The following is a 25,233-nucleotide window of genomic DNA, read 5'->3' on the forward strand; positions in this document are numbered from 1 at the left end:
TATGAAAAATTTGGACCAAATTGAGGAAGAAAATGAATTGTCTGTATTGAGCTAGGATTTTGACCACGTGCTCTGATAACTCATTGTATTACTATACTAACTGAATTACACCTTATTACCATCTTAATTAGTACTTAACCACATTGCCAATCACATATTGCTTTTTAAGCTGTATGAGGCCTCGTTTGAAATAGCTTCTAAGTAGCTTTTCAATCATAATTTACAAAATACAAGATAAATATATGAGAGGAGTATTGTCTCGACTTATATGAAATATGCTTATAAATACTTTTGAACATTATCTCAAATAGGTCTTGAAACATTTACACTTCTAGTTAATTATAAATTAAGTGTGTAATGAATTTAGACAATTTTCTCTTCCACAATACAAATATAATTTCACTCGATTTTCTTGACTTTAAATTTTAAAACTAGACAATTTTAATAGTAGTACCACATTATTGTCGTGCTCATCGTCATTTCCTTTTTTCATTTATTATTACAAAGAGTTTATTTTAGTTCTAACGATGAGATTACAGTTCATTTTATCTCATAAATTTACAATTTTTTATAAACTAATAACTCTTATAATAATTACATGTTTGTGATTTTTTATTGAGAGATAATTTCATTAGATAGTATATTAAGAAAGACAAATTCATTTATTACAAATAATTGATTTAACTAATTTTTTTTAATGATTTTATTAACGATTAGTCGGGGAAATTTTATGCCTCAACAAGGACGGCGAGTATCCCAGCCACCAGAAGGATTTACTGAGCGGCCTGCGTTGGGGCCGAGTCACTCTGCCTCGTCATTCTTGCCGAGCGACGAAGCAAGCATAGGAAGCGCGAAAAAGAGAAGAATCAAATATTAAAGCTTTTCAGTCTTTCACCTGCATTCTGAGCTAGGGTTTAAGCTCTCCCTCTTCCCTCCTCCCTGCAATGGCGGATACTAAGTCTGTCGATGCTTCTCTTTGGTGGGATTCTTTCACTTTGCTGCTTTCTGAGCTCGAGAACTCCTCTCTCTCTTCAGACCTCCCTCAAAACTTGGTACAATTTCAACCACCTCTGCCCCTCTCCCCCCTATATGTATACCAGTACGTGTAAATGTGTATTCACATGCATTATTTTGGTGTTTATTTAGGTGAAAAAGTTGAAGGACAACCATTCCTGGCTAGTGGATGCAGTTTCGCGCTTCAAGCCGCCAAATGAGAAATCAAAGGAAGCTCTGAATTCGAAGAAACTGCAAATCGGATCTCACCAACTTACTATACAAACACATTTGAAAGATAAAGCTTTGAAAATCAGCTCCTGCTTGGTGAGTGCTTCGCGATCACATTAATAATTATCTTTTCTACTTTGAGGCAGGGAGGGGAGGTTATTTCGTGTGAGTGAAACGTTTAAATTGAGAAGAATAAAAACTGAAGTTTTTCTTATTGTGCTGCTGAATGGATAGTGTTTGGTTTCTTTCCTCTGTATGCCTGGTGTCACCCAGTTGCATTGAATTAGTATTGATTATGAAGGGAATTCTGCTGATATCTTCATTGACTGCTTTTTATGGAAATTTTCGTTATGCTTTCAGCAATTAGATGAAGTTCAATCGTACATTATTGCCGAAAGGTCAATAAAAAATAACAATGTTGCTGTTGATTCCATGGCTCAAGAATTTCTTCACGTGGTTAGTGGCTCAGTATCTCAATCCTCCCGCTATATTTTAATTCTGATCACCCTAACAAAGTCACCTGCTGACTTTTAGATTGTTCATATCATGCGCAATTCCAATTTGTTTGTTTATTTCGTGCTATAAATTTCTTTTCCCTTCTTTTTGTGAAGATAGTGATTCAATATTATACGGAGAGACAGTGCTTGCTGAAATGCATCAGGTGGATTCTCATGCATGCTAGTAAGTGTATTTTCTCACCGCTTGCTCTGTCAGGTCTTCCTTTTTCACACACGCATGCACGCATGCAAGCACACATTCTGTTGATGTATGGTTTGATAACAAATTCCTTTTTCTATCTGTTCGCTTTCAATTCTGATACTGTATATGACGTTCTGCAGTATATATCGGACCAGGCTCTAAAGAACATGTTATTAGAGAGGAGGCTAAAAAGTTGTTTCATGATGGACTGGAAAGCAAATTAATATCTTTGTTTCAGGATCTTTTGCTTTTTAGTTATCCAGAGCAAATGGTATGTTTGAATTTCTGGCAAGTTTACCCCAAAAAAAAAAAAAAATCTTTATTCAAGTGCCAACTCTACACGATGTTTATTACTGCTATAACTGAGTTTTTTTCTTCTTTTGATTAGTCAGTTTATTGATTTGAAACTGAAGTTTACACGTAGGAGGTCAATTACAGAATTTTTTTGAAAATTTATGGCCCAGATTTGAAGTAGAAATGAAAATATCAAGAAGGTTCCTGCTAAGGTGAAAAATACCAATCTTAATGACATTGCTACACTGGCAACTGAGAAGTCTGAGATTTGGATAAAACTCCTTCAAAACAGTGAATCTGTAAGCAGTGTGGTTCCTGCAAGAAGAGAGGAGAGATTGAGTTGATCCAATGCATAGCTTTCCTTATGGCAGCTCTTGTGCCTATATCCATACTAACGAATGAGTTAAACCACCATTTAAAGTTTGAGAGCTTCATAACTCTGAGCTTAGCTTCATATGAGTTAGTTATACATACTGTTTACAATTCCTTAGTTCCTGAATAACTATACCTCCTTTTACAACAACTCTGAGGTGACATAAGTGCAAATTGCCCCTGAATTCTGCATGATTGTATGAAGAATAGCTTTTGCATAATACACGAGGATCACTCTTTCACCTGGATGTATTATTTTAAAAATACATAAATATATGAATTATTTATACCTGATTCTTGTTGAATTATGTTTTCTTGTTGCTATAAGTGTGCTATGGGCCTATGTAAGAGTGTCTTACTCCACATAATATTCTCTTTGGTTTCTGTATGTCATGAATGTTCTGTTCGCCTGTAAGTTTTATTTCTTAATCTCTTAAAATATATCAATTGTGAAATGCTTGGAAGGATGTTGATCTTTTCACTCTGTGGGCCGAGGAGACTCTAATTGAAGACAACTTAGTTCTGGACATTCTGTTCCTTTCGTATTATGACTCATTTTGTGCCTGTAGTGGTGAAAAGTGGAAGAAATTATGTAACATGTACAAGGTACATATTTTTATACTCATGCTGTTGCTTTTTGGTGATATTTTGGTAGATCTAATCCTTGCTCAAAAAATATCATGGATCCAGGGAATCATTTCTGGTCACTATAACTTAAGAAAGCTTGCAATAACATCAGAAGCCTGGCAACTGTCTTATCATGCCAAAGTTCAACTGCTACTTATCCTGATAGAAACTCTGGATTTGGAAAATCTTCTTCAGATGGTTCATGATGAAACACCTTACAGGTATAGCCTAGCTTCTATTTACATTATAATCAAAGTTTTGAAGTTACAAAAGGAAGGCATTGTGAGACAGTTGGTCAAGCCAAAGGGATATTGACTGTAATCTTATCAGTATATAGAGTTTAACTCCTAGTTCTAAATGATTCTGACTTGGGTGATCTTAATCTCTGGTTAGAGTTATCTTCATCGGAACTTGATAGGAACTAGCGGCCTTTACTAGTTTATTCTAGGAAGAGGCGAGGCAGTCCCACTTAGATGTTATAAGATTTGTGTTTTATGTTTTATGTCTATTATGTGTCTTGTGTTAGTGTTGGTTACGTTGGGGCTGCTCTTAATTTGCAATGTTATTGTACTTTTGTTAATATGTTGTTAAGTGTTGCAAAATTTGTATGTTTTTTCTTAGGAAAGGTGCGTCTACTTTTTCACTGATTGATGTCCAAGAGATGGATGCATTAATTTCTACTTTCAATGCTTTTGAAATGAAAGAAGCCAGCCCCTTAATACTAGCGTGGGCAGCATTTCTTTATCTGCTATTGACACTTCCAGGAAAAGATGAAAACAATGACCTCATGGTAGGTGGTCCAGTGACTAAGTTAAATTGTTCTTTACTTGTGAATTTGTTTATAGTACATAGCTGATCCTTGTTTTCCTTTGCTTCCAGGAGATTGATCATGTTGGTTATGTTCGACAAGCATTTGAGGCTGCATCCTTTAGTTACTGTCTTGAAATTCTTGAGTGTGACATACTGAAGGATTACGATGTGAGTCATTCTCATGTTGCATCAATAGCTATTGTGGATGGATTTCTTTGGGAATCATTTTGGCGCAAAAGCTTAAGTTTGTTAGCTTGGTCATGAATAGTTTTGTTTTAATATATAGCCTACGCACCTCACATTAAGGCCCTTTGGGCTTGTAGGATCGATGAAGAACAATCTCAATTTTTGGTGCCAAAATTTCATTTAATCATCTAGAATGGGACCTTCAGGCTTTGAACTCTTAATCACATGGTGATAAAGGGTCCAATGTCATGCCATGATGTCAAATACCACATTTGCACAAAAGCTTAAGCCTTCCAATTGAAGGCCCATCTGTAGTTTTATCCTAGCGTCTACCAAACTTCTATTAAACCTTGACTAATTTCTCTTGTTTCAATCAGAAGCATTAAGCTTTAAAATAGATTGGGCTTTATACTTAAATAGTTAAATGACTGAAGAGAGTATACTTTTTGCTCTCAGGTTTACGGTTGTACAATATTGATAGCATAGCGTGTAAATTCTCTGTTTGTATTATGAGTTTTGCCATTGAAACTTTCAAATAGATTGGGCTTTATACTTAAATGACTGAAGAAAGTATACTTTACGTTCTCAGGTCTACACTTGTACAATATTGATAGCATAGCGTGTGAATTCTCTGTTTGTATTATGAGCTTTGCTAGTGAAACTGGATGCAATAACTGATTTTTCTCTTCTACCCAGGGTCCTGTTTCAGGATATCGTAGTGTTTTGAGAACATTAATATCTGCATTTATTGCATCTTATGAGGTCAACATTCAGGTAAGATGTTTGAAATTTATAATTCATTATGTTTATTAATGGCATTCTCATATGTCTACTTCAACGAAGGAGCAGGCAGAGGACAGCAACCCCGTTTTGATACTGGATATTCTTTGCAAGATTTACAGAGGAGAGGTTTGCATGTTTAATTATTGTCCTGCAGGTCATTCATTGCTTTAGTATCATTGTCACTATTTGCAATCATTCATTGATTGTACAGCTGTGCTTTTTAACTTGCAGGAATCACTATGTATTCAGTTTTGGGACAAGGAAAGCTTTATTGATGGTCCAATTCGTTGTCTTCTTTGCAACCTAGGGAATGAGTTCCCTTTCCAGACAGTGGAACTTGTGCAACTCTTGTCTTCCCTTTGTGAGGGCATGTGGCCCGCAGAATGTGTGTAAGTAATTAATTTTTGTGCTTTTCTGTTATCTCATGTACTGGAGTAATGTAAACTGATCCATTATATGATTTTTTTTTTTCCCCTCTTATGATCTGTTTGTTGAAGCATCTGTAATTTGCCCAATTGAGGTGACATATTGTATAGGTTGAAGCAGATGAAAATACAGAAAATAAGCCTAAAATACAGAACACTCACACTGATGCTCTAGCTGTTCCAGAGGCTAGACTCTCCTATATGTCACTCACTGAATGCCTAACCTCCTCATGACCCCTTCAACTGCAATGTGTGCGCTCTCACACACAACACACTCTGACACCTCACACCTGACAAAAGCCCACAATGTCTCCTGGCTGATTATATTATGGGTCCAACAGAACTGTTTTTTAGAATGCCTTTTCATATCCTAAGACTCTGTTTTGCTTGTTGATCATGCCACTGTATGCTATCAAGTGAAAGCTGTGCGGGTTTATTTTCTTGAATATTAGCTGGACGTACTACCTAACGATGCATTTGGGGTGGAGAGAAAACTCTTTTCTTTAACCTAGTTCATGTAATTCCTGCTTGTGTCTTAAGAATTCTTTTATTCAACAGGTATAACTTCCTAGATAGGTCTATTGGTGTGTCATCCTTGTTTGAGATTAGTAATGAGTCAGTGGCAGATGTCTCTCACATAGTTGAGGCACAACAAGCAGTGCAAGTTCCTGGAATTGAAGGCTTTTTTATTCCTGCTGGAACTCGTGGACATATCTTGAAAGTAATTGGAGGGAATACCGCCCTTGTACGATGGGAGGTGTGTCTCTTAATCTTGTTGTGATGTTCCTTTCTTTTGACTATACATAAATTTCCCTAGGTGTTTTTTTTATTGTTGATGAAAATCAGTCAGTTATAAGTGGATTTTTATTTATTTATTTATTTGCTTGTCTGCCTAGTATTTCTGTATACTTCCTGCCTTATATAATGCTTGCGGTCACCTAAAGTTGTACTTGCAGCCACAGACATGGTGGCTGGGTCTGTAAATTCCTTGTAGGAAGGTTGTTGGTAATTATGGCTTTAGTATTGCTCATCATTGCTACTAGCTGCTGTTCATTTAATGAACCTAGCTGTGATCTCATTTATTTTTTCAGCTGATCTCCACTCTCAGATATTATGGGATGAAATCTTCATTTTAGTTCTCTTCCATTATCCCTAAATCTCTGCCATCTATATCAAATATAAATCTTTTCTTTTTTGACTCTACTGGTCAAATGATTCCATGGCAGCCCATTGCCACAATTCCTTTATACTGGAATCTCCTTTCATTCAAATAAAGGAACTGTTTGATGTATTTTCTCTGAAAATAAGCTTTCATTTTATATGTTAAGGAACAAAAAAAATTCAAATTAGAATTTACTTTAGACTTCTATGGGTGTCTTTTTGATTTAACCCTCAATTGAACATGACCTGTTTACCCAACCCAACCACACAGTGTTCTTTGAAAGGAATTTCTCTACAAATTCAAGGGTAACAGTTGTTTGATCTGACACTTGATGGCATTCAATTGTTCTTGTTTTTGCAAGATTCGTTTTTGAGAAGATATGTTTTTTCTTTAGTGGTAACAAGTAATACATGTTGATTCACTCATTTAGCAATTACCTGGGAATCAGTGTTTATAACTGCTCTCCTCTGTATGAGATAAAGAGAGAAGAAAGATACAAATAAGGAGGATTAGGTCTAAATCTGGTTTCTTTATACGGCTTTTATTATGAATATTTTTTGGTCTCATCAAATTGATCTCAACTCAGTTATCCTGCCTCCTTTCTTGCTCTCTCTCTCTCTCTCTCTGTTTTTTTTTTTTTTAAATATTGATACAATAATCTGTTTTGTAGCATGCAACATCAGGAGTGTTTCTCTTACTCCTACGTTTAGCCCAAGAGGTACATTTGAATGACAAGGAGGAGGTCCTTTTGACTCTTGATCTGCTCAGTAGATTGGTTTCCTTTAACACTGTAAGTTTTAATTGTCATTTGTGTCCACGGTTGCTCCTTATTTAGTGTACTACCACCAATAGTGATAATTGTTGCCACAGTTATTTAATGTAATACCACCAATAGTGATAATTGTTGCCATCGTCCAAGCAACTGTTCCATGGGTGCCTACTAATGGTTTACGATAGTACATTTCTATGATTGCATCATGTGATTTTAAGGTGGTATTTGTAATAATGAGATCAGAGTATCAATTATTCTGGCAATTATATTATTTCTTCGTGAAGAAATTTGATTCATAAGCTTCAATATTAAACCTTCTTGAATCTGCTTATCGTTGCTGAGCTTATGGTGCTTTTTGTCAGTCTAATAATGACACTTGCGGGTAATTTGCAAATTTGCAGCATACCGTTAACTAAGTTCTTCCCCCCCCCCCCCCCCGGCATTCCATGTTGAATAGCTGATTTATTTACGTTGTAATGTTGAACTTTGTCGAATCAATATCCATGTTTTTTCCATTTCACTGCACATATTTAACTTCTTTGATTAATGTTAGTGTGCTTTGAGTGGCCTAATATATCGTTTTGTTATTTCCTTCCTCCCTTCTTGTGTTTTTTTTATGGTTCGGAATACAATTTCTCTCCTCTTGATTTGAAAGTACTTATATAATTCATGGAAATCCAAGTTGAAGAGTAAAACTTCTAGTCTTGGACTGAATTTAGGGTGTTTTTCTAGGGGTCCTTCTATTTGAGGTTGTGAGGATGCTTGTAGAATGCCCTTTGACAAGTTTTTCTTTCATTTATTATTTAGTTATTTATGATATCTTTGTCCTTGGTGCTTCATGGTGTAATGCTTTTTCCTGTAAGCTACGTTCTATTCACTACACTTATCCAGGTGAAACTTTCTTTTGTGTATTTTGGCACGGGGTAAGAAAGTTTTGCTTTTTGTTGTAATGTGGTATGATATTTTTGCTCTGTTATGGAACCTGTTGCAACTTTGGATTGCTCAGACAACAAAGTATGATTTGGGAAGCTGCTCTCAAAGTTGTATTAAATAAATGGGTTCTTGACTGCTGATATGTTGGGATTAGGATTTGTCCCTTTTTTCCTTACAGATTCTCTTTCTGTGATAGGCTGTCTGTTTTGAGTTGATGAGTCTGAGCTGCTCTGCACATTTTCATGCTGTCAGCTTGATGAGCGAGCAGGAAAAGAATGTCTGGTAAGATTTGTCTGCTACACATTGTTTGTCCTTTATTAAATTCCTTTTGTTGATTTCCCTTGCCTATTTGATATCTGAGTTTTTTTTATCTGCGTCTTGATAGGGTGATTGAGATTATTTGCAATCTTGTCAAAAAGCAATCTCTGAATTCCTATGGTGCTGCACTGATGTCAAAGGGCATCAAGATTTTGGGAAAGATGTTAATTTGGTGATTAACTTGTTTCCGTAGATTTTACATAGTTACTTTTGTATACGCAACATTATGTTATTTATTTGGTTGATCTATCTAAATTAAGAAAAAAATGTGATGTTTTAACGAGTTCTTTGATGTTCTACTCCTTGGGGCTTCTAGATTTATAATTGTTTTTGGACCTTCCATTGGTTTTGGGGAAACAGGAAATGCTAACTTTTTTCATTTCCTTTGTATCCAGTTCTCCCTCTACCGTTGCAGCAATTGCTCTAAATGCAAATATATTTGATATGGCTTTGCAGACAACTGTTTTCAGTAGAGGGAATAATGCTTTGTCAAGGTATGGTATTTACGTGAGACTGCTCTGAAATTGCATGCTCACACATTTTACTCGTTATCTGCTGTGAAAGAAAGAGTTGACATTTTCTTTTACCATGTATTTGGATGAAGTAATCTAAGAGAGATTTTTTTTTTAGAGCATTTCAGACACTCAAACAAAAGCTGCTTTTTTTCCTTCTTGGATGATTAATAAAACGATTTTAGATTTTCGAAGTAATTTATCATGGAAATTTTATGTCAAAAACAAAGAATTCAAATGTTTCACGTTAGGTGGTATTTTATTTATATTTTTTCAACTCCTTACTATTGGCCAAACCTGCAACGACCAAATGCGTGGCTCCAAACTTGTCCTGAAACCTGGAGCTGAAACCAGATCTGGGCTCCAAACCCTGGGCCTTTGCCCTGGATTAAACCTTGGCACCATACAGCTATGAAAAGTACAAAAAGAAAGGAATTACTTTGTAAAGTTTAGGTATCCAAGCAATGGGTTTTCCAAATGACAGAAACTTAATCTGAGCTACTTAATTCCCTTCCATCTTATAATTCATGAATTTCTAAAATCCCTCATCCCTAAATTTCCTGTGTCCTGTCTTTGGGTTGGACTCTGGACATGTAGTGTCATCGTGGCTTATTACTATTGTGGCTCATTTTATATATTGTCAAATAACATCTAATTATTATATCCTTTCCAGTGGTTCATGGCTGCTTTCTGGCAAACTAGCTAAGATGCTTTTAATTGACTGTGAACAAAACAGTGATGACTGCCCCTTGGCAATATCAGGTACAGCTAGTGGAGTTTATCATTCTTTGATTGATACGTTCTTATTTAGTTGTATATCCATTTCTGATTGTACATTGTCTCGCTTGCTTGCTTTGCTTTGGCATTTTCTTCTGAAGGCTGAACTACATGTAAATGAGCATAATTTTTTCCACCTAGATTTCCAGTGATTTTGCTTTGTTTCCTATATTTCTAGTCATTTATGTTGAGCGTTCTGATGTTTTCTCTATATTCTTGGTGATCGAAATCTTGCAGTTCTGGACTTTACCATTCAGCTGGTAGAAACTGGGGTGGAGAATGATTGTCTCCTGGCGTTAATTATTTTCTCTTTGCAGTATGTTCTGGTTAATCATGAATCCTGGAAATACAAGATGAAGCATGTGCGATGGAAAGTGACATTGAAGGTATTTCTTGCATCTACTAGAAGTCACATAATTTCTGATTCTTAGTTAATCTTTAGTTGACCTCCTAGATGACTGATAATGATTCAGAATTGACTTTGTCATTGATTAGTTTGACTATTGGCATGCATATGTAATAGGCTGCTAAAACGCCCCACTTAGGCCCTGAACTACTCAAAAGCCAAGGGGAAAATGGCCTCAACAAACTGACTCAGATAGAGATAACTGCTAAAAATGTAAAATTCTAATTAATAACTAAGGCTTCTGAAAAAGTAATATAATGTTTAGAAAACATTATCTCCACTTTTCCATGAAGCTATCATTGCTATTTTTCGTATTTCTTGCCATTTAGTGTTTTTTCCGTTTTTAAAAAAATTCCTTGTTTTCTTAACTTTGGTCCCTAATTCTTCTTGGTTACTTTGTTATGGATCCATAATTCTTTCTTCTTAATTTTCAATGATTAATTTGTTGCATGGTGCAACGTCTGCCTTTTTTTGGCTATCACCCCTCTTAGCAGCTAGCACAGTTCTTGGCTTCCTTAAGTCACTTTGTAGTTAGGTGCAGGCCTTCTTCTGTCTCCTCTTTTGCAAGGCGGAGGCCTTGTTCACCCTTCTTTATTGCAAGGTGCAATCTATTATTATTTCTCTTCCTCACCTCACTTTGTTGTAAGGTTCTTCACCTCACCTTTGATGAGAGACGGGATAGTTTCAGTTAAAATTGGATTTTAGTGGCTTCTTTCTTCTTGGAATTTAATACCTAAAAGTCAAATAAAAACAGCCTAAACAAACCAGCTAAGATATGGGGAAGAGCTAAAATAATAAAAATTCAGCTTTATATCCAATGCTCATTTCAAAGTAAAGTCATGTTTAGATAAGATGATTCCAAATATACAGGTTTTCTATCGGCATATATGTTGATCAGAAAGATCTCTTGTTTTCATATGCTTGTATCTTGTTATCTTCGACTCCTGTAAGGAGTTGGGCTTTTGAAGATTGTGGTACATTGAATCAAATCTGTAGTGCTTTTGCTGTTGCTAATTTTTTCTCTGGAGAATGTTATTTTGATAAGTGTACTTACCATGATGAAAATGGTGAACTACAAGTGGTTGATTTTTTCTTGGCATGATTAATGACTCTTTTCTGTGGTTGTAGTTGACATTTTCGTCATTAGAATTATTCTTACCCAAAGTCTTTTTGGAATTTTCCTTGATATTTAATCCCCCAAATTACAAGCGGGTGTGACGTGATTCTGGGAAAAATTGTGATGGAGGTTTCCTAAGCTGCCGTTATGACTACTTTTTACTTTGGATATTATAACAGGTGCTTGAATTGATGAAGAAATGCAACATATTGATGGCTCGCCATGGAAAAATAGGTGAGATAATTCATGATGTGTTGTTCTCTGATTCATCCATTCACAAGACGCTGTTCCAAATTGCTTGCACTACAACGAATGCCTTGGAGGTGACACGTCGAATTATTTTTGTTTTCCTTGTTACCTGATACTTGCTACAATGTCCCTATTCCTTGACCTTATTGACAAAAGCACTTTTGTTGAACAGAAATTGCATGCAAGCCGCCTCTTTGATCCAGTGGAGATTGAAGGGTTACAATTTGCAATAAGTTCTGTATTAGATGTTCTTCTTGTCATGCTGACCAAATTTTCTGAGGTAAAGAGGAAAATCACAGGTCTTTTTAATGTTGAATGTTAGATTTATGAGGAGGAATTGGATAGGTTTCCTTGTATATTGCATAGTCTCGAAAAATAAGCCACACTATTCACAGCTAATGAATTGTACAATTTGCTGTAGAAGTGTATATTTTATATTTTTTCTCCTGATGGTCTTAGTTACCTGTGATTATGATGGTCCTGCATTAGTAGCCACAAGTAATTCTTGTGGTACTTATGTGGCATGGCTTTGTCCTCCTACAAGCCAGTTTCAATGGTGAATTCCCATTGTTGCTTTGGTCTCCATCTATAGGTATCAAGCTGGATCAACCTCCTCCGAAAAAGCTTAATGTGGAGTTTACAGCCAGTTAACTGGAGTCCGCACCGTAGAGTATAGTTGAGGCTGTCAGTTCTTTTAGGGTGGTGGTGCTATGATGGAGTCCCACATTAAGTAGCTGTAATTACATTTTTTCTACTTAAACAGCATAGTTCTTCCACCTTACAAGCTGGTTTTTGAGGATGGGTCCCCATGCTTGCTTAGGTCTCCATGAGATTACAAAAATTCAGTGCTGTGAACTAAAGCAGTATTGTGCTTGACTATTGTTTGTCTCATTTGTTAACTGCTCTTTTTAGTTTTGATTGTGATCCATAGTTGTCATTGTTATCTGCACCGGTAAGTCGTATAAAGGAAATACTGATAGACATTCTGTGTATTCCAGGAGGCATCATCCACCATTTCTGTTTTTCACCAGGCAGTGCTATCATGTACAACCAATTCTGTCCCCATTGTTGCTGCTGTTATATCCTTGATTTCATACTTTCGAGATCCTGTATGAACTCTGCCCTTTCTCAAATTGGGAGTATGAGAATATTTTCATGATTTTTTATGTGCCTCTTATCTCGATTATGGACATGCTGCAGTACTGATGCGTAGTTATTTAACAGTAACTAACACCTCCCTTTTGTGTGTGTGTTCTACCAGTCTGCAGAGACCTCGTCTACTTTGCAGTTATGACTTGTGCCATGTGTTTATTGTGAAAGAAACTAATTAGTTCCATATGCTAGATAATTTACTAATTTTTCTTGTTGACGCCTGGTATGTCATATCTCTTTTTCTACATGGCGTTGTTGACTTGTTGTATGTGTGCTTGTGCATTTGCTTCATAAACATGTACTTTGGCGTGCCTTATACTGAGTTCTGCACATCATTGTTGATTCTGCTCTAGTTCAAAAATTAACTGTAAATTTATATGCCCTTTTGGTGAAGGCATACATGGAAATGCCTGACATACTGTTATGTCACTTAACCACATTCTGTTCTGTTGTCTATATAGGCCATCCAAATTGGTGCTGCTAGGTTTATTTCATTCTTATTTTCTATAGCAGATTCCGTTCAACCATTTTCATATGGAACCACATGCTTTGCTCCAGAATCTAATCAGGTTTGTGGATCTTAGTCTGACCCTTTCAAATTGATTAAATTTTAGATTGTAAATGCCATCGAACTGATGTTTTTCAACTATGATTTTTGATAACTTAAATGGTTCTTAGATCGTGGATTTTAGACTATCTCTGAGCTACATATTGTTGGAGCAGTCTGCATCTAATGAAGATCTGTTTATTGCAACAGTTGATCTATTGACTTCTGCAGCACATCACCAGGTTTGAAATGATTTAATATGATTGACTGAATCGTGTTTCACTTTTTCATATTATGAAATTACAAGTTAACTTTAACTGATCATATTCGGTTTTTGGTGCTGTAAGCAAGCTGCTTTAGTAACTTTCAAAATGGACGCTCTATGTTTGTGCTTCTCTATAATTATAGGAAATGTGCCAAATATTTCTAGTGTTAATCTAAAAACATGTCAAAACTGTATTATTTATTCCTTGTAATCTACATGTATATCAGATTCTCTTGTGTAGGCTGAATCTTGTTTGCATAAACTCCTCAGAGTTCCATTTGGACGTCAAATTTAATTGTGAACATACTTTTGTGTAATTGGCTTCCTAATGTTGGAACCGATTCTCTTCCTCAGATGTCTCAACCAAATACTTGAGCAAGAAGTAAAAGTTTCTTAACTCTAGCAGAATGTAGAGTTGAGAATAATGCTATTTTGCCATGTTGGGTCATTTTCGGGAGTTTGCATTCTCTGAAGTTCCTAGTTCTAAGAGTAGCTAAAACAGTAAGAGCGGTCAGTAAGTTATGTAAGAATATTCTGTGTAATGGCTTGCTTTTTCTTGGTATCATCTACCGTTCTCTTGTACATATGTAGACACCTCTACTGCATATTGAGTGAAGTAATAAAATAATGCAGTCATTCTTTCCCTTGGATTCTTACATGGTATGTTGATCCATGGAGAACTCAATGGAAGCCATGAGCAAGTCTTTTGATTCAACCTTTGCTCACAACAAAGCTTTGTCTACAAGGATTTTCAAATTGCATCTCAGTGAAACTTGAACTATTCAAACTTCCTGCTCTGGAAGCAACAGACCTTGGCCACAATAGATGTATGATGTGGGGCTCATATACTCCCGCTCTGTCTTGCAACGTTTCACTCTGAATTGTGTTTCTATCCTCAACTTAATAGTAAAATTTACTGTCATGAACACCAGAGGATCCATACGATTTTTAAGCCCATCAGCTGTCATCCCTTTCTGACTTTTGTACTTGCATGTCCAAAAGTAATTCTTCTTGACACAATCTGAAAAAACACTCATTTTTACCAAAGTAATTTTGGTCAACATTCCCAAGCATTAAACAGTCTTCCAAAGTAATTTGACCAAAAACGGTTCTCCAAGCTAAGTCTCCACTTATTGTCAAACACTTGGTGACCAAGGAAATGATAATAATAATAATGCAAAATTCTCGTCATTTTCACGAGGGTTCACTTTTAAGCATCATATCATCGGTGTCATATCTGTTTATCTCCCTATATGCTGATATACCTAACATCATTTTAAGGTATTTCTAACTAGCACTTGACTGAATTCCAACTACTTCTCTCCACAACTTCTTTATAGCTACTGAGTTAAAATTTTTGTAGCAGAAAATCTTCCCTTTTTAGGGGGAAAATGACATTTAAGGACCCTCTAAAAAATTACAGTTAAACCTTAAGATGTTGAATTTTGAAACTAAGACCATGATCCTTTGTTGGAATTAAAATTTCTTGAGTTAATTTTTTAGTACTCATCTTCCATATTTTCATTACTCATTCTTAACATTTTCGGTACCCAGATTTTCAATTTTTTTTAGCAGTCAAACGTTTTCAATACTCTCCTTCCATGTTTACAACATTTATCTTTGATTTTTTTTTTTCCAGTACAGAAAACATCGAAGATGATTGTTGAAAACATTTAAGATAACTGCTGGAAAAAATTGGAAAACTAAGTATTTAAAAAGGCTAAATATGAGTACTGAAAATGTGGAAGACATGCTAAAAAGGTTAACTTAAAAAATTTTTAATTTTAACCGAGGATGGTGGATCTTTTTGGAATTTCAAAATTTTAGGTTCTTAATTGTAATTAATATTCTTAGAGGTCCTTAAATGCCATTTTCCCTGTTGGGGTGGGGTGGAGTGGAATCTGTAGATAGAAGTAACTTTTCTGGTTCCGCTCGGTTTGGCTTTTAGTAATTGACTAGAAGTTCTCTTATGCAGCCTGCATTTCTTATTGCTATATTTAATCCAGAGGAGAAGGACGATGGTCAGTTAATTGTTACTGGTGATGGAGAGTCGAAGGGTTCAAAGGACTCAGGCCTGATAGATGCACTTATGGATTATATTGTGAGGGCAGATAATCTGATCCAGAGGTACTATTTTCTGGGGAAGAATTTCATTTGGCTGCTTAGTCAACCTTGGGCCTTTAATTTCCATTGTCTGATCCTTTACACAAATGTGTCTGAGCACAATCTCTCTCTATATATATGGTTGTATGTATACATATTTGCCGTTAGGGCATTTTTGAATTTGTATATAAATATGTTGTTATACTCTTTATCTCCAGCCACCCTCGCATGCTGCTGAGTGTGCTTAACTTCATGGTTGCCTTGTGGCAAGGGGCTTCTCAGTACTTAAATATCCTGGAGTCTCTGAGAAGCTCTGAGAAGTTCTGGAAGTACTTGTCCAATGCAATCTTAAGAGTTGCTGGGAGCACAATTCATCTACCTGTTAATCTGACAGAGAAGGATGCTCAAAATCTAGCGAACATGTACCTTTGTCAATCTGCAATACTTGGAATCATGTCATATGAGCTGTTCTTGCAGAAAAAGTTGTTGCATGCAGAATCACTTGTGAAGGATGCAACTGGATCTCAGGGCAACGAACAAGATGGTGCAAAAACAGAAAAATCCAAGGCACCCGCTTTTTGTGATGTTAAGGAAATTTGGTCTTCCTGGTGCAAAGATTCTGTTTTGGAGAAACTAATGAAGTCGTATACTTCTGGGTATAATGATGACATATATTATAGTGCAAAAGTGAGTTTTCCTTTTGCTTATGGTCTTAATTAATTTCTATTTTGCCTTATGTTCAGGTTAATTTATAGCACTGATGCTCAGATTATCTGTAACGCTTTTAAACATAATGAGTTTGAACCATTGATACTGTTCCATTCTCTTCTTTCATTGGCATGCCTGTGAAATAGAGAAGACTTGTAGAGCTCTTGCAGTTGAGTCTCTACCATATGTGACAATCATGCATGTGCATTGTATTAGTTCTTTCCCTTCCCCCTTCATATTCATCCTGTATTGTACGTTTGTGCATCAAATTAGTTCTTTCCTTTTTTCCTCGTTTATATTCATCTTATAACGTATACAAATGTGCTTAAATTTTTAGGTTGCCATCAGTTTATTCTCTGTCCACGTGATGGAAAAATTAGTGGCTGGTGATTCTGGAAGTTTATCAGTGTCATTGCAGCAGAAGTTTCATACAATGTTAACAAAGGTCCAACTTTCAACTTTTCTGGTTTCTTAGAGTCTATTGTTCTTCTTTACTTTGGTATCATGCATTCTATGTGTCTGGAAAATCTTTTCATATAGTCTGTTTCAAGAATCAAAATGTTAAAATCTTTAATGTTATAATTTTTCTGATTTACATGTTCATAAATTTGTTCTAAGCTAAAGTTTTCATTGCTGATATGTAGTTTTGTTTCTTTTTTGCAGTTGTGCATGCATCCTGCTTTTTCTGAATTACTCTGCCAGTATTCACAGCGTGGCTACAGGTTAAGTGTGTACAATTTTTCTGCTTTTGTGAAGGAGGACTGGAAAGGCTGCCTGTATCATTTACATGCTGAGAATGATGTGTTAGCTAATTCTGTGCAATATATTCTTTTATGTTTTGCACATAAGTGGATGTGTTTTTTCCACTTATGGATACTCACTGTACATTTATACTATAAATTAAAGAGGATATTGAGAATTATTTTCTGAATCAAATCAAGATATTGTGTCTGAGTCTATAGTGATATTTTGTTGCTCTACAGTATAATTCTTATGGTGAATTTTCCCATAGAAGATGTATTTTCCTTTGCAGTGTTCAGTAATCATGCTTTGTCCTTTTTCATTTTAAATTTTGACAGTGAAGGGAAGAAATTAAAGAAATTGATACTCAGTGATCTGTATTATCATCTCCAAGGAGAGCTCGAGGGTAGAAAAGTCAGCACGGGACCATTTAAAGAGTTGTCTCAGTATCTGGTTGAATCAAATATTTTGGAAACCTATCAAAACAATCTCAATGGTGACCTTAGTGCAACTACCAAGAATTTATACTTATTTGACCTTGTACGCTTGCGAGCTGATATAGGATTAGACGTGTGGGATTGTTCCGAGTGGAAGGCATCTAAGGAGATTGCAGAAATCATGTTGCACTGGCTGCAGGAAGCAAACTCATTTATGTTGGCTTCAAGTTCAAAGCTTTCCGCATTGAAAGCATTGATTTCTGTCTTGACTGTCTACCATGATGATGTGAGATTTCGAAACTTCAATTGCCTTTTATTGTGCTTTCTGATTTTAGGAAGTCTCAACTCAAAAAGTAGTAACCTATTAGTATTGAAATGTCAATGGTTTGCTGGGATGCCTGGGGCGTTAAATTTTCTCTCTCAAGGAGATTGGTAGTTTCGCTCCTGCAGTTGGTTTCTACATCTGTATAAATCTATGAATTTTTGCATACAGGAAACTCGGATCTTGTTATCAACAAGGGGAAAAAATGCATAATGATTCGAAACTTCTGCTATCGCACTGCAACTAAAATGTCAAGGTCGTAGCTAGAATATATGGTACTAATGATAATTTAATTTCTCTTTGGAATAGCCGGATTGATCAACCTGTGATAGATAGAAGTCCTCAGTACCAGTTTGAAATGGAAAATTTGGGCACTTCTGTCCAAAGTGACATTTTGTAAGGAGTGCAATTGTATCCAAGCTATAATGATTCTAGTTTTCATGCCCATGCACTTACCTTGAATATCTAGAATAACTGCAATTTTTGTTGTTTGCATAAATCATTTTCAATGAATTTGCACCTCTTTACCCTGTGGTGTTTTGAGGTCTCTGTTCAACATTATTTTTCTCATGATTTTGCAGGCACTAGGGAGAAAATCTATGAGAGAGGAGATTCCTGATCAAATCATTTTCACATGCATAGATAATATATGCCAATCTTTTCACGCTACAATTGAAAAGTTAGCACCCGTTCTTGATGTATCTGAAGATACACTCAATTTTCTTGCGTCTCAAGCAGAGCTGCTTCTCCAGTTGACCAGAACTGTCTGCAAAAGTCTCTCCTTTGGTGTTTCCCTGCTTGTTCTCAAATGTTCTGGTTCAGGTCTTAAACTGTTTAGTGAACTTCAGCTGTTGTCTTCTAAGGCCAGTGTGATAATGAAGCTATTACTCACATTGCTGCTTTTAGTACTAGATTCCAACTGCCTCAGTTCTCGTTTGGGTGGGACGATAGATGAGAAGTCCAGGGAGGGGTTTTCTAAAATTTCAATTGCAATCGTTGGGCTACTTCCCATTCTTTGCAAATGTGTTGCTGCTTCTGAACATTGTATGCTGTCTCTGTCAGTTATGGACCTGATATTAAGGAATTTTTTGATGCCTGAGACTTGGTTACCTGTCATAAAGAGTCATCTGCAGATTCAACATCTCATGCTAAAACTTCAAGATAAAACGTCCTCTTCCATCCCAATAATATTGAAGTTTCTTTTGACACTTGCACGTGTAAAAGGAGGTGCTGAGATGCTTTATGCTTCTGGTTTCTTGTCATCTCTGAGAGTGTTGTTTACTGAATGTGATGAGGCGTCCTCAAGGAGTCATAGCGAAAATGTGGGTGGCTTACACCAAAAGTTTGAAATGCCTGGAGACATTTGGGGACTCGGATTAGCTGTGGTCACAGCTATGGTTCAATCCTTGGAAGACAGTTCTTCTTGCACAGCTATTGTTGATAGCGTAATACCTTATTTTTTCCAGGAGAATGCTTATCTTATTTTTGGTTCTCTAAATGCTCCAGACCTCCCTTCAGATCAACGTGACAAGAAAAGACCTCGGCCACAGAGGTCATGGATGTCTCTTGCTAATCTTAAGGAGACAGAACATACTTTGATGCTCATGTGTGAATTAGCAAAACATTGGAATTCATGGACTAAGGCAATCAATGAAGCGGATAGACAGCTTAGAGAGAGATGTATCCATCTCTTGGCCTTTATTAGCAGGGGCACTCAACGCCTTGGTGATTTATCAAACAGGAGTGCCACACTTTTATGTCAGCCAACTCTTAAAGAGGAATTTGACAGTTGCTCAAAACCTTCGTATATCAACAGTAAAAATGGATGGTTTGCCCTTTCTCCACAATGCTGCGTGTCAAAACTGAACACCACTCCTTTCTCAACTGCTTTGACCATCTATGGTCAAGCAACTAAAGCTACAGATCTGTTTCCAAAAACATGCTTTTCTGACACTGTTGCTGTGCAAATATATAGAGTTGTTTGTCTCCTTTTAAAGTTTCTCAGCTTACAAGCTGAGGGTGCTGTTAAAAGGGCTGAGGAGGTTGGATTTGTTGATCTTGCACATTTTCCTGAGCTTCCGATGCCCGAAATCTTGCACGGATTGCAGGTATGGTAAAATTTACGGGCATGTTATGTTCTCATTCAGTTATCGAATGCAAAAGAATGTTATAACAAAAATAAATAATAAATAAATACCACTCAAAATACATAAATGAATAATGTGGAGTTATATATGGCCAGAAATTGCAGTTGTGCTGACGTCGCTTTTCATTTGTCAGCAGTTCCATTTTAATTGTGATTGTAGAAGGCCGATGGAGAGAGGAATAGACTTTGAGCTTATTTTCTTTTGGTGCAGGATCAAGCTATTGCGATTGTTAGAGAGTTATGTGAGGCGAACAAACCGAGGGTTTCTCCTCAAATTCAGGACCTTTGTTACTTATTGTTGCAGATAATTGAAATGGCCTTGCAGTTGGAGCTTTGTGTCCTGCAGATATGTGGCATAAGACCGGTATTAGGGCGTCTGGATGATTTTTCAAAGGAAATTAAAACTTTATTTGGTGGTAATATGCCCTTTCTTTTGTCGGCCAGTTTAATGGTTGAACTTTTCTGTCATTTTGTATTACATTCTTAATATTTCTCTCTTTTTTTTTTCGGTGATTTAATATTTCTTCCTTTTCTTCCTAAAAATTGCTAAACATTTATTGATGCTTTGTGCAGCAATGGAGGAGCATGCGTTTCTGAAAGCTTCTAAGAATTCCTTAAAACAAATGGTATCAATTATCTATCCCGGAATGCTGCAATCCGAGGGTTTATGATATATCTGTAGACGAAAGTGAGAAGGAAATGTGCATAATTATTTAACGGCGTAGTGCCAGTTAGAATGTAGCTAGCCGGGGACGTTCTGCTTGTTCATATTATAATTTTGCCTTTTTCCACACCATTCTTTTTCTGATTCTTCCCATTCGGCGTAGATTTTTTTTATTTGAGAAAAAGATGGTCATAGCTCATCAGTGGATGGTGGGGTCTAATTCTGTAAGTAGTGCGTTGCATGATTGTCAGGAAAGTAAATTCCTTTTCTACCCCCACTTCTTTTTCGGTGGATGAATCCATATTAGAAGGATCCTTTCCAAAGTTAAATATTAATAGCCCGAAAACGACCGCCAGCACCTTGTATGCTTAATTTTATTAGCTTTCCAGATTGCATTACATACGATGTTACCAAAAAGCCCTGCTTGGACTAAAGATGTCACATTTTAAGATGGAAATCGGGGTAGTATTTTCAGCACGGGAAATTTTTCCGATGTCGATGTGTACGCAATAAATGAATGAGTTGGGTTACCCGTACACTTTATATATAAACTATAATCGAATTTGAACTTATAAATGGTTAATATAAGATGCTTATAAAATAAAGTACTTACAAGTGTCAGCAAGGTATTATCTTTTTTGAATATTTTATTGATTATTGATGTGCTTTTTCAGAAAATGCATGCCTTCGTATCATCTCTGCTGCAGCGTGCCGCAGCGCACTAGAAGGGAAAAAAGTGAGATGATGAAATCTGTGAATTAAAATTTAGAATTTTGTCTGTGTTCTATTTTTCGGGTTTATTGATGCAGTTAGCCGTTTCCCCAAAAAAAAAAAGGAACAGTCTCATGGTGGTCAACCCATGGACCTGATAATGTTACCGTTTGTAAGGTCCTACGCCCCTTAGTTTAGATCTTGTGAAGATGGGCCCACAAATTTATCACTGTTCGTAGTCAGGCAGATGAGGTGAGGGCTCCCTCACTGAACAATTTAGCTGACGCTTTTGATTTTTGAACACGAAGTTATCTTATAGGCGTGCTTGATATAATAATTAGTTAACTAATTTAAATAAATTTAAAAATTTATTTTATTTAGTTATTAATAATAAATAAGTGTTATTTTTTATACAATATTTTGTTAATCATGTATATTAATTAAAATTGTCATTTGATGAAACATTAATATATGTAACAACTATAAAAACTATCTTAAAAAAAATAAGTAAATGCAAGTAGTAAAATTATTAAAATATTATATTTAAAATCAAATTAAATGTAAAATTAATTTTTATATTAAACATATAAGGCAGTACTACTAATATTCTTGCTGCTAGGGGGGAAAAAAGTAGATAAAAGAAGTGGCGTCGTTTGTTAAGACTTTCGTGAGAGCGTTCGTACTCATTCGAAGATGATTGCCCCAAAAATAAGTAAATAAATAAATAGAGCACATAACCTTCCTTGGATCCTCCACCAACCGTGGTCACATCCGAACTTAACCACGGTTAATGCACCCGGCTCATAATCTTGCCACGTGCCCCAATCGAACGGCTAGTTCAAAGATATTAGATCCACGCGCCCTCTATATAAGCTTACTCGTCACTTCTAAATCCCTAACCTGTCCTCATCTCCTCTTTTGATCAGTCTGAGTTTTTCTCCCTTTTCTCGCAGCAATGGTAAACCCTAAGGTCTTTTTCGATATGACCATCGGCGGTCAACCGGCTGGCCGGATTGTCATGGAGCTTTTCGCCGACACCACCCCCAGGACCGCCGAGAACTTCCGCGCTCTCTGCACCGGCGAGAAGGGAGTCGGTCGCAGCGGCAAGCCGCTTCACTACAAGGGCTCCGCCTTCCACCGCGTGATCCCCAGCTTCATGTGCCAGGGAGGTGATTTCACCGCTGGAAATGGCACCGGTGGCGAGTCGATTTACGGTGCCAAGTTCGCTGATGAGAACTTCATCAAGAAGCACACCGGTCCTGGTATCCTCTCCATGGCTAATGCTGGGCCGGGAACCAACGGATCTCAGTTCTTCATCTGCACTGCCAAGACCGAGTGGCTCGACGGCAAGCACGTGGTGTTCGGCCAAGTCGTGGAGGGCCTGAATGTGGTGAAGGAGATCGAGAAGGTCGGATCTAGCTCTGGCAGGACCGCCAGGCCGGTGGTGATTGCTGACTGCGGTCAACTCTCTTAGACTGCTGCGGCCTTGCTTTGTGGTGGCTCTGATCTGGAAACCTGAACCTTTATGCTGTGTCTTCTTGTCGCTGTCTCGAGCTTTTATTTATCTTGAACTCTCGGTTTACTAGTGTCTTAGGAATTGGGGTTGTGGTTATGATGAAGGTGCTCTGGATCATATGAAACTTTTTACTCTTTTTCGTAAAAGTTGGTATGTGATGATGATATAAATGAGCTGCCTACCCGGAATAAAAGTAGAATTATTGACCATATATAATCTTCGATCTGCAAGTTTAGTTTATGGGCGTGCCATTATGTTTGTGAAGAGTCTCTTATGATATGGGTTAAAAAAAAAAGGGGCTCTAGTACACGGGCAGGGGCTCCCGTGAAAACAGCAACAAAATTGTTGGTGAGGGTTAAGGGAATTAGATAGACATACTTTGGGCTCCGCAGAAAAGGGACTGAATTTCTTGCGATTGTTCATTGCTAGAAAATGTGTCGGGTATTGGCGCTTGATTACTGAACTTAAAGCCCCAACGCGAATCTCACAATCTGAGCTAGCTGGATGAATGGATTAGCGTGATGCCAATCTCAACCTCTACCCTATCCTCCATTTTACTTGAAAGCCTCCATCTTGTTGCAATCACTATGGCGAAAACTAATTATAGCATTTGAGATTCTTTTTTCTTAATTCTAGATTTATTTCTAGTTTGTTTTTTCAAACATAAGAAATCTGACTCGTATAAAACTGGAAAGTGCTCCATCCTCTTTATTGTAAGTGATTCAGTATCGGACCATCTTCCTTTTACTTTTTTAAGTTTTTCAAGTCGATTTTCCCCCTTCCTCATCTGACATCTCTCATCCCTTCCTGAGATTTAGCTTATTGGCCATCATAACTTTGATATTTTGTGTGGGGATGAGATTGCTTTCACTTCTTTTGATAGGTGTGTACCCTGCCCCCCCGGGGGGGCCCTCTCTTCTCTTTCTTTCCTTTCATTCTTTCTTGAAGTTCTGGACATTCTATTTAGCGCATGGGCAATCATAGCTTTTAATTGTTTTCGGGGCACTTAAAGTTGCATGAGCAAAATAGATGAGGAACCGAGGCCGACGGTGGGGACACGCATGGGACAGTGTATAACAAAACTTGGAAGTGTGATTCCACAATTACGGCCGGAGCACGGAAAATATCTGGGACGGCGCGCACCGATTCAATCAGTATTTCTCACTTAACATAGTTTGGGTTATGTGGCGTCCCACCACCGCTGATAAGCTGGGATTTTCAATTTTCAAATTATGAAAAAGATCCCACCGTTGTCTAAAATTCGATGATGGGCCAAACAATTTCTCGAAGATATTGTTTTAAAAAATAAAAGATTATTTTTGGGAGAAATATTCTTATTCGATTATAACGGGAAAAGTTTCAACTCACTGAAACGCTTTTTTCACATCATAAACTAAAAAAAGCAGTTAACTTGAGCACTTGCTGCAAAAATGGGATATATTTCTAATTCCCAGTTAATTCACATCTGAAGAGAAAGAATGGATTTTTTTTTTTTTGGGTTGGTACAAGAAAGAATGAATATTGTTTGTGGTAGAAATTCAGCCAGAATAGATTGGACTGCCAAAAACAAGCAACTTTCTTCAAGGACAAAAACAATATTATCCGTTTCCGCTTGCATACAAACCACAAGCTGACGAAAAAAGAGTCAAATTGCGCATCCAAAGTCTAAAGTCTGTATAGAATAGGAAGTAACGGAGCAGGAAGCGTGGAGGCTCCGGCAAATAAATTAAATTAAAAACCGAGTGAAGTTATCTGATGAAGGCGAGCCCATGGAATGGTTACCGGTGAAATAGGTTGGGCTTAGCCTACCAGATAAGAGGGTCGGCCCAACATTTAAATGGGCTCCAGTTGATCTCGAACCTGCCGAGGGCCCCGTATCTGATAAAGCCGCGATGGAACTCGCATTTGAGAACAGGCTCATATTACCCATCCCCCCCCAACCCAAAGGGGGGTGTGTGGCCCCTGACTTTCTTTCAGGCGGGAATTCGATTTTGTTTGGCGGCAAACCAGACCGCAAGGAAATCGGCGTCTTCATTATTGTTATGACTTGTTATGTTACTTCGTGTTTCGGTTGTTAGAGATTGGACTGCATAGTTAATAGTGATTGTAACTGTTGCAGTTAGGCCTTGTAATCTGTAGAGAGGTCCTCCCTGTGAATATATTAGGATCAGGGAGTTTCCCTCACCTCACTTTCTCTATTCATCCACTGGGTTCATTTCATTATTGTCTGGATTCATTATCACCTAGATTTATCG

The 25,233-nt window shown here is 37.0% G+C and overlaps 3 protein-coding genes across 3 annotated transcripts; all 3 read left to right on the forward strand.

Moving 5' to 3' along the window:
• Nucleotides 1–791: 791 nt before the first annotated feature.
• Nucleotides 792–19,040, forward strand: LOC114725651 (nucleoporin NUP188 homolog). Its single transcript, XM_028912178.1, has 31 exons — nucleotides 792–1,052; nucleotides 1,147–1,320; nucleotides 1,585–1,680; nucleotides 1,836–1,905; nucleotides 2,064–2,194; nucleotides 3,055–3,195; nucleotides 3,280–3,437; nucleotides 3,838–4,006; nucleotides 4,096–4,194; nucleotides 4,909–4,986; nucleotides 5,056–5,121; nucleotides 5,227–5,384; nucleotides 5,979–6,177; nucleotides 7,253–7,372; nucleotides 8,484–8,569; nucleotides 8,673–8,777; nucleotides 9,001–9,099; nucleotides 9,791–9,879; nucleotides 10,132–10,280; nucleotides 11,597–11,740; nucleotides 11,839–11,946; nucleotides 12,665–12,775; nucleotides 13,280–13,387; nucleotides 13,497–13,607; nucleotides 15,606–15,757; nucleotides 15,952–16,420; nucleotides 16,779–16,886; nucleotides 17,105–17,163; nucleotides 17,521–17,905; nucleotides 18,523–18,911; nucleotides 19,004–19,040. The coding sequence occupies exons 1-31, from the start codon at nucleotides 945–947 to the stop codon at nucleotides 19,038–19,040; spliced, it is 4,476 nt and encodes a 1,491-aa protein (XP_028768011.1). The 5' UTR covers nucleotides 792–944.
• A 38-nt stretch (nucleotides 19,041–19,078) lies between these two features.
• LOC114725611 (uncharacterized) lies at nucleotides 19,079–21,022 on the forward strand. The gene is made up of 3 exons (XM_028912136.1): nucleotides 19,079–20,049; nucleotides 20,299–20,503; nucleotides 20,661–21,022. Exons 1-3 carry the CDS (start codon nucleotides 19,087–19,089, stop codon nucleotides 20,756–20,758), a joined length of 1,266 nt encoding a protein of 421 aa, XP_028767969.1. The 5' UTR covers nucleotides 19,079–19,086; the 3' UTR covers nucleotides 20,759–21,022.
• A 1,330-nt stretch (nucleotides 21,023–22,352) lies between these two features.
• Nucleotides 22,353–23,194, forward strand: LOC114725665 (peptidyl-prolyl cis-trans isomerase 1). Its single transcript, XM_028912196.1, has one exon. The coding sequence runs from the start codon at nucleotides 22,418–22,420 to the stop codon at nucleotides 22,934–22,936; it is 519 nt and encodes a 172-aa protein (XP_028768029.1). The 5' UTR covers nucleotides 22,353–22,417; the 3' UTR covers nucleotides 22,937–23,194.
• Nucleotides 23,195–25,233: the final 2,039 nt, after the last annotated feature.

This window comes from Neltuma alba, unplaced genomic scaffold (assembly GCF_004799145.2).
Source record: "Neltuma alba isolate B1F8T4 unplaced genomic scaffold, ASM479914v2 tig00012259_pilon, whole genome shotgun sequence".
NCBI lineage: Eukaryota > Viridiplantae > Streptophyta > Magnoliopsida > Fabales > Fabaceae > Neltuma > Neltuma alba.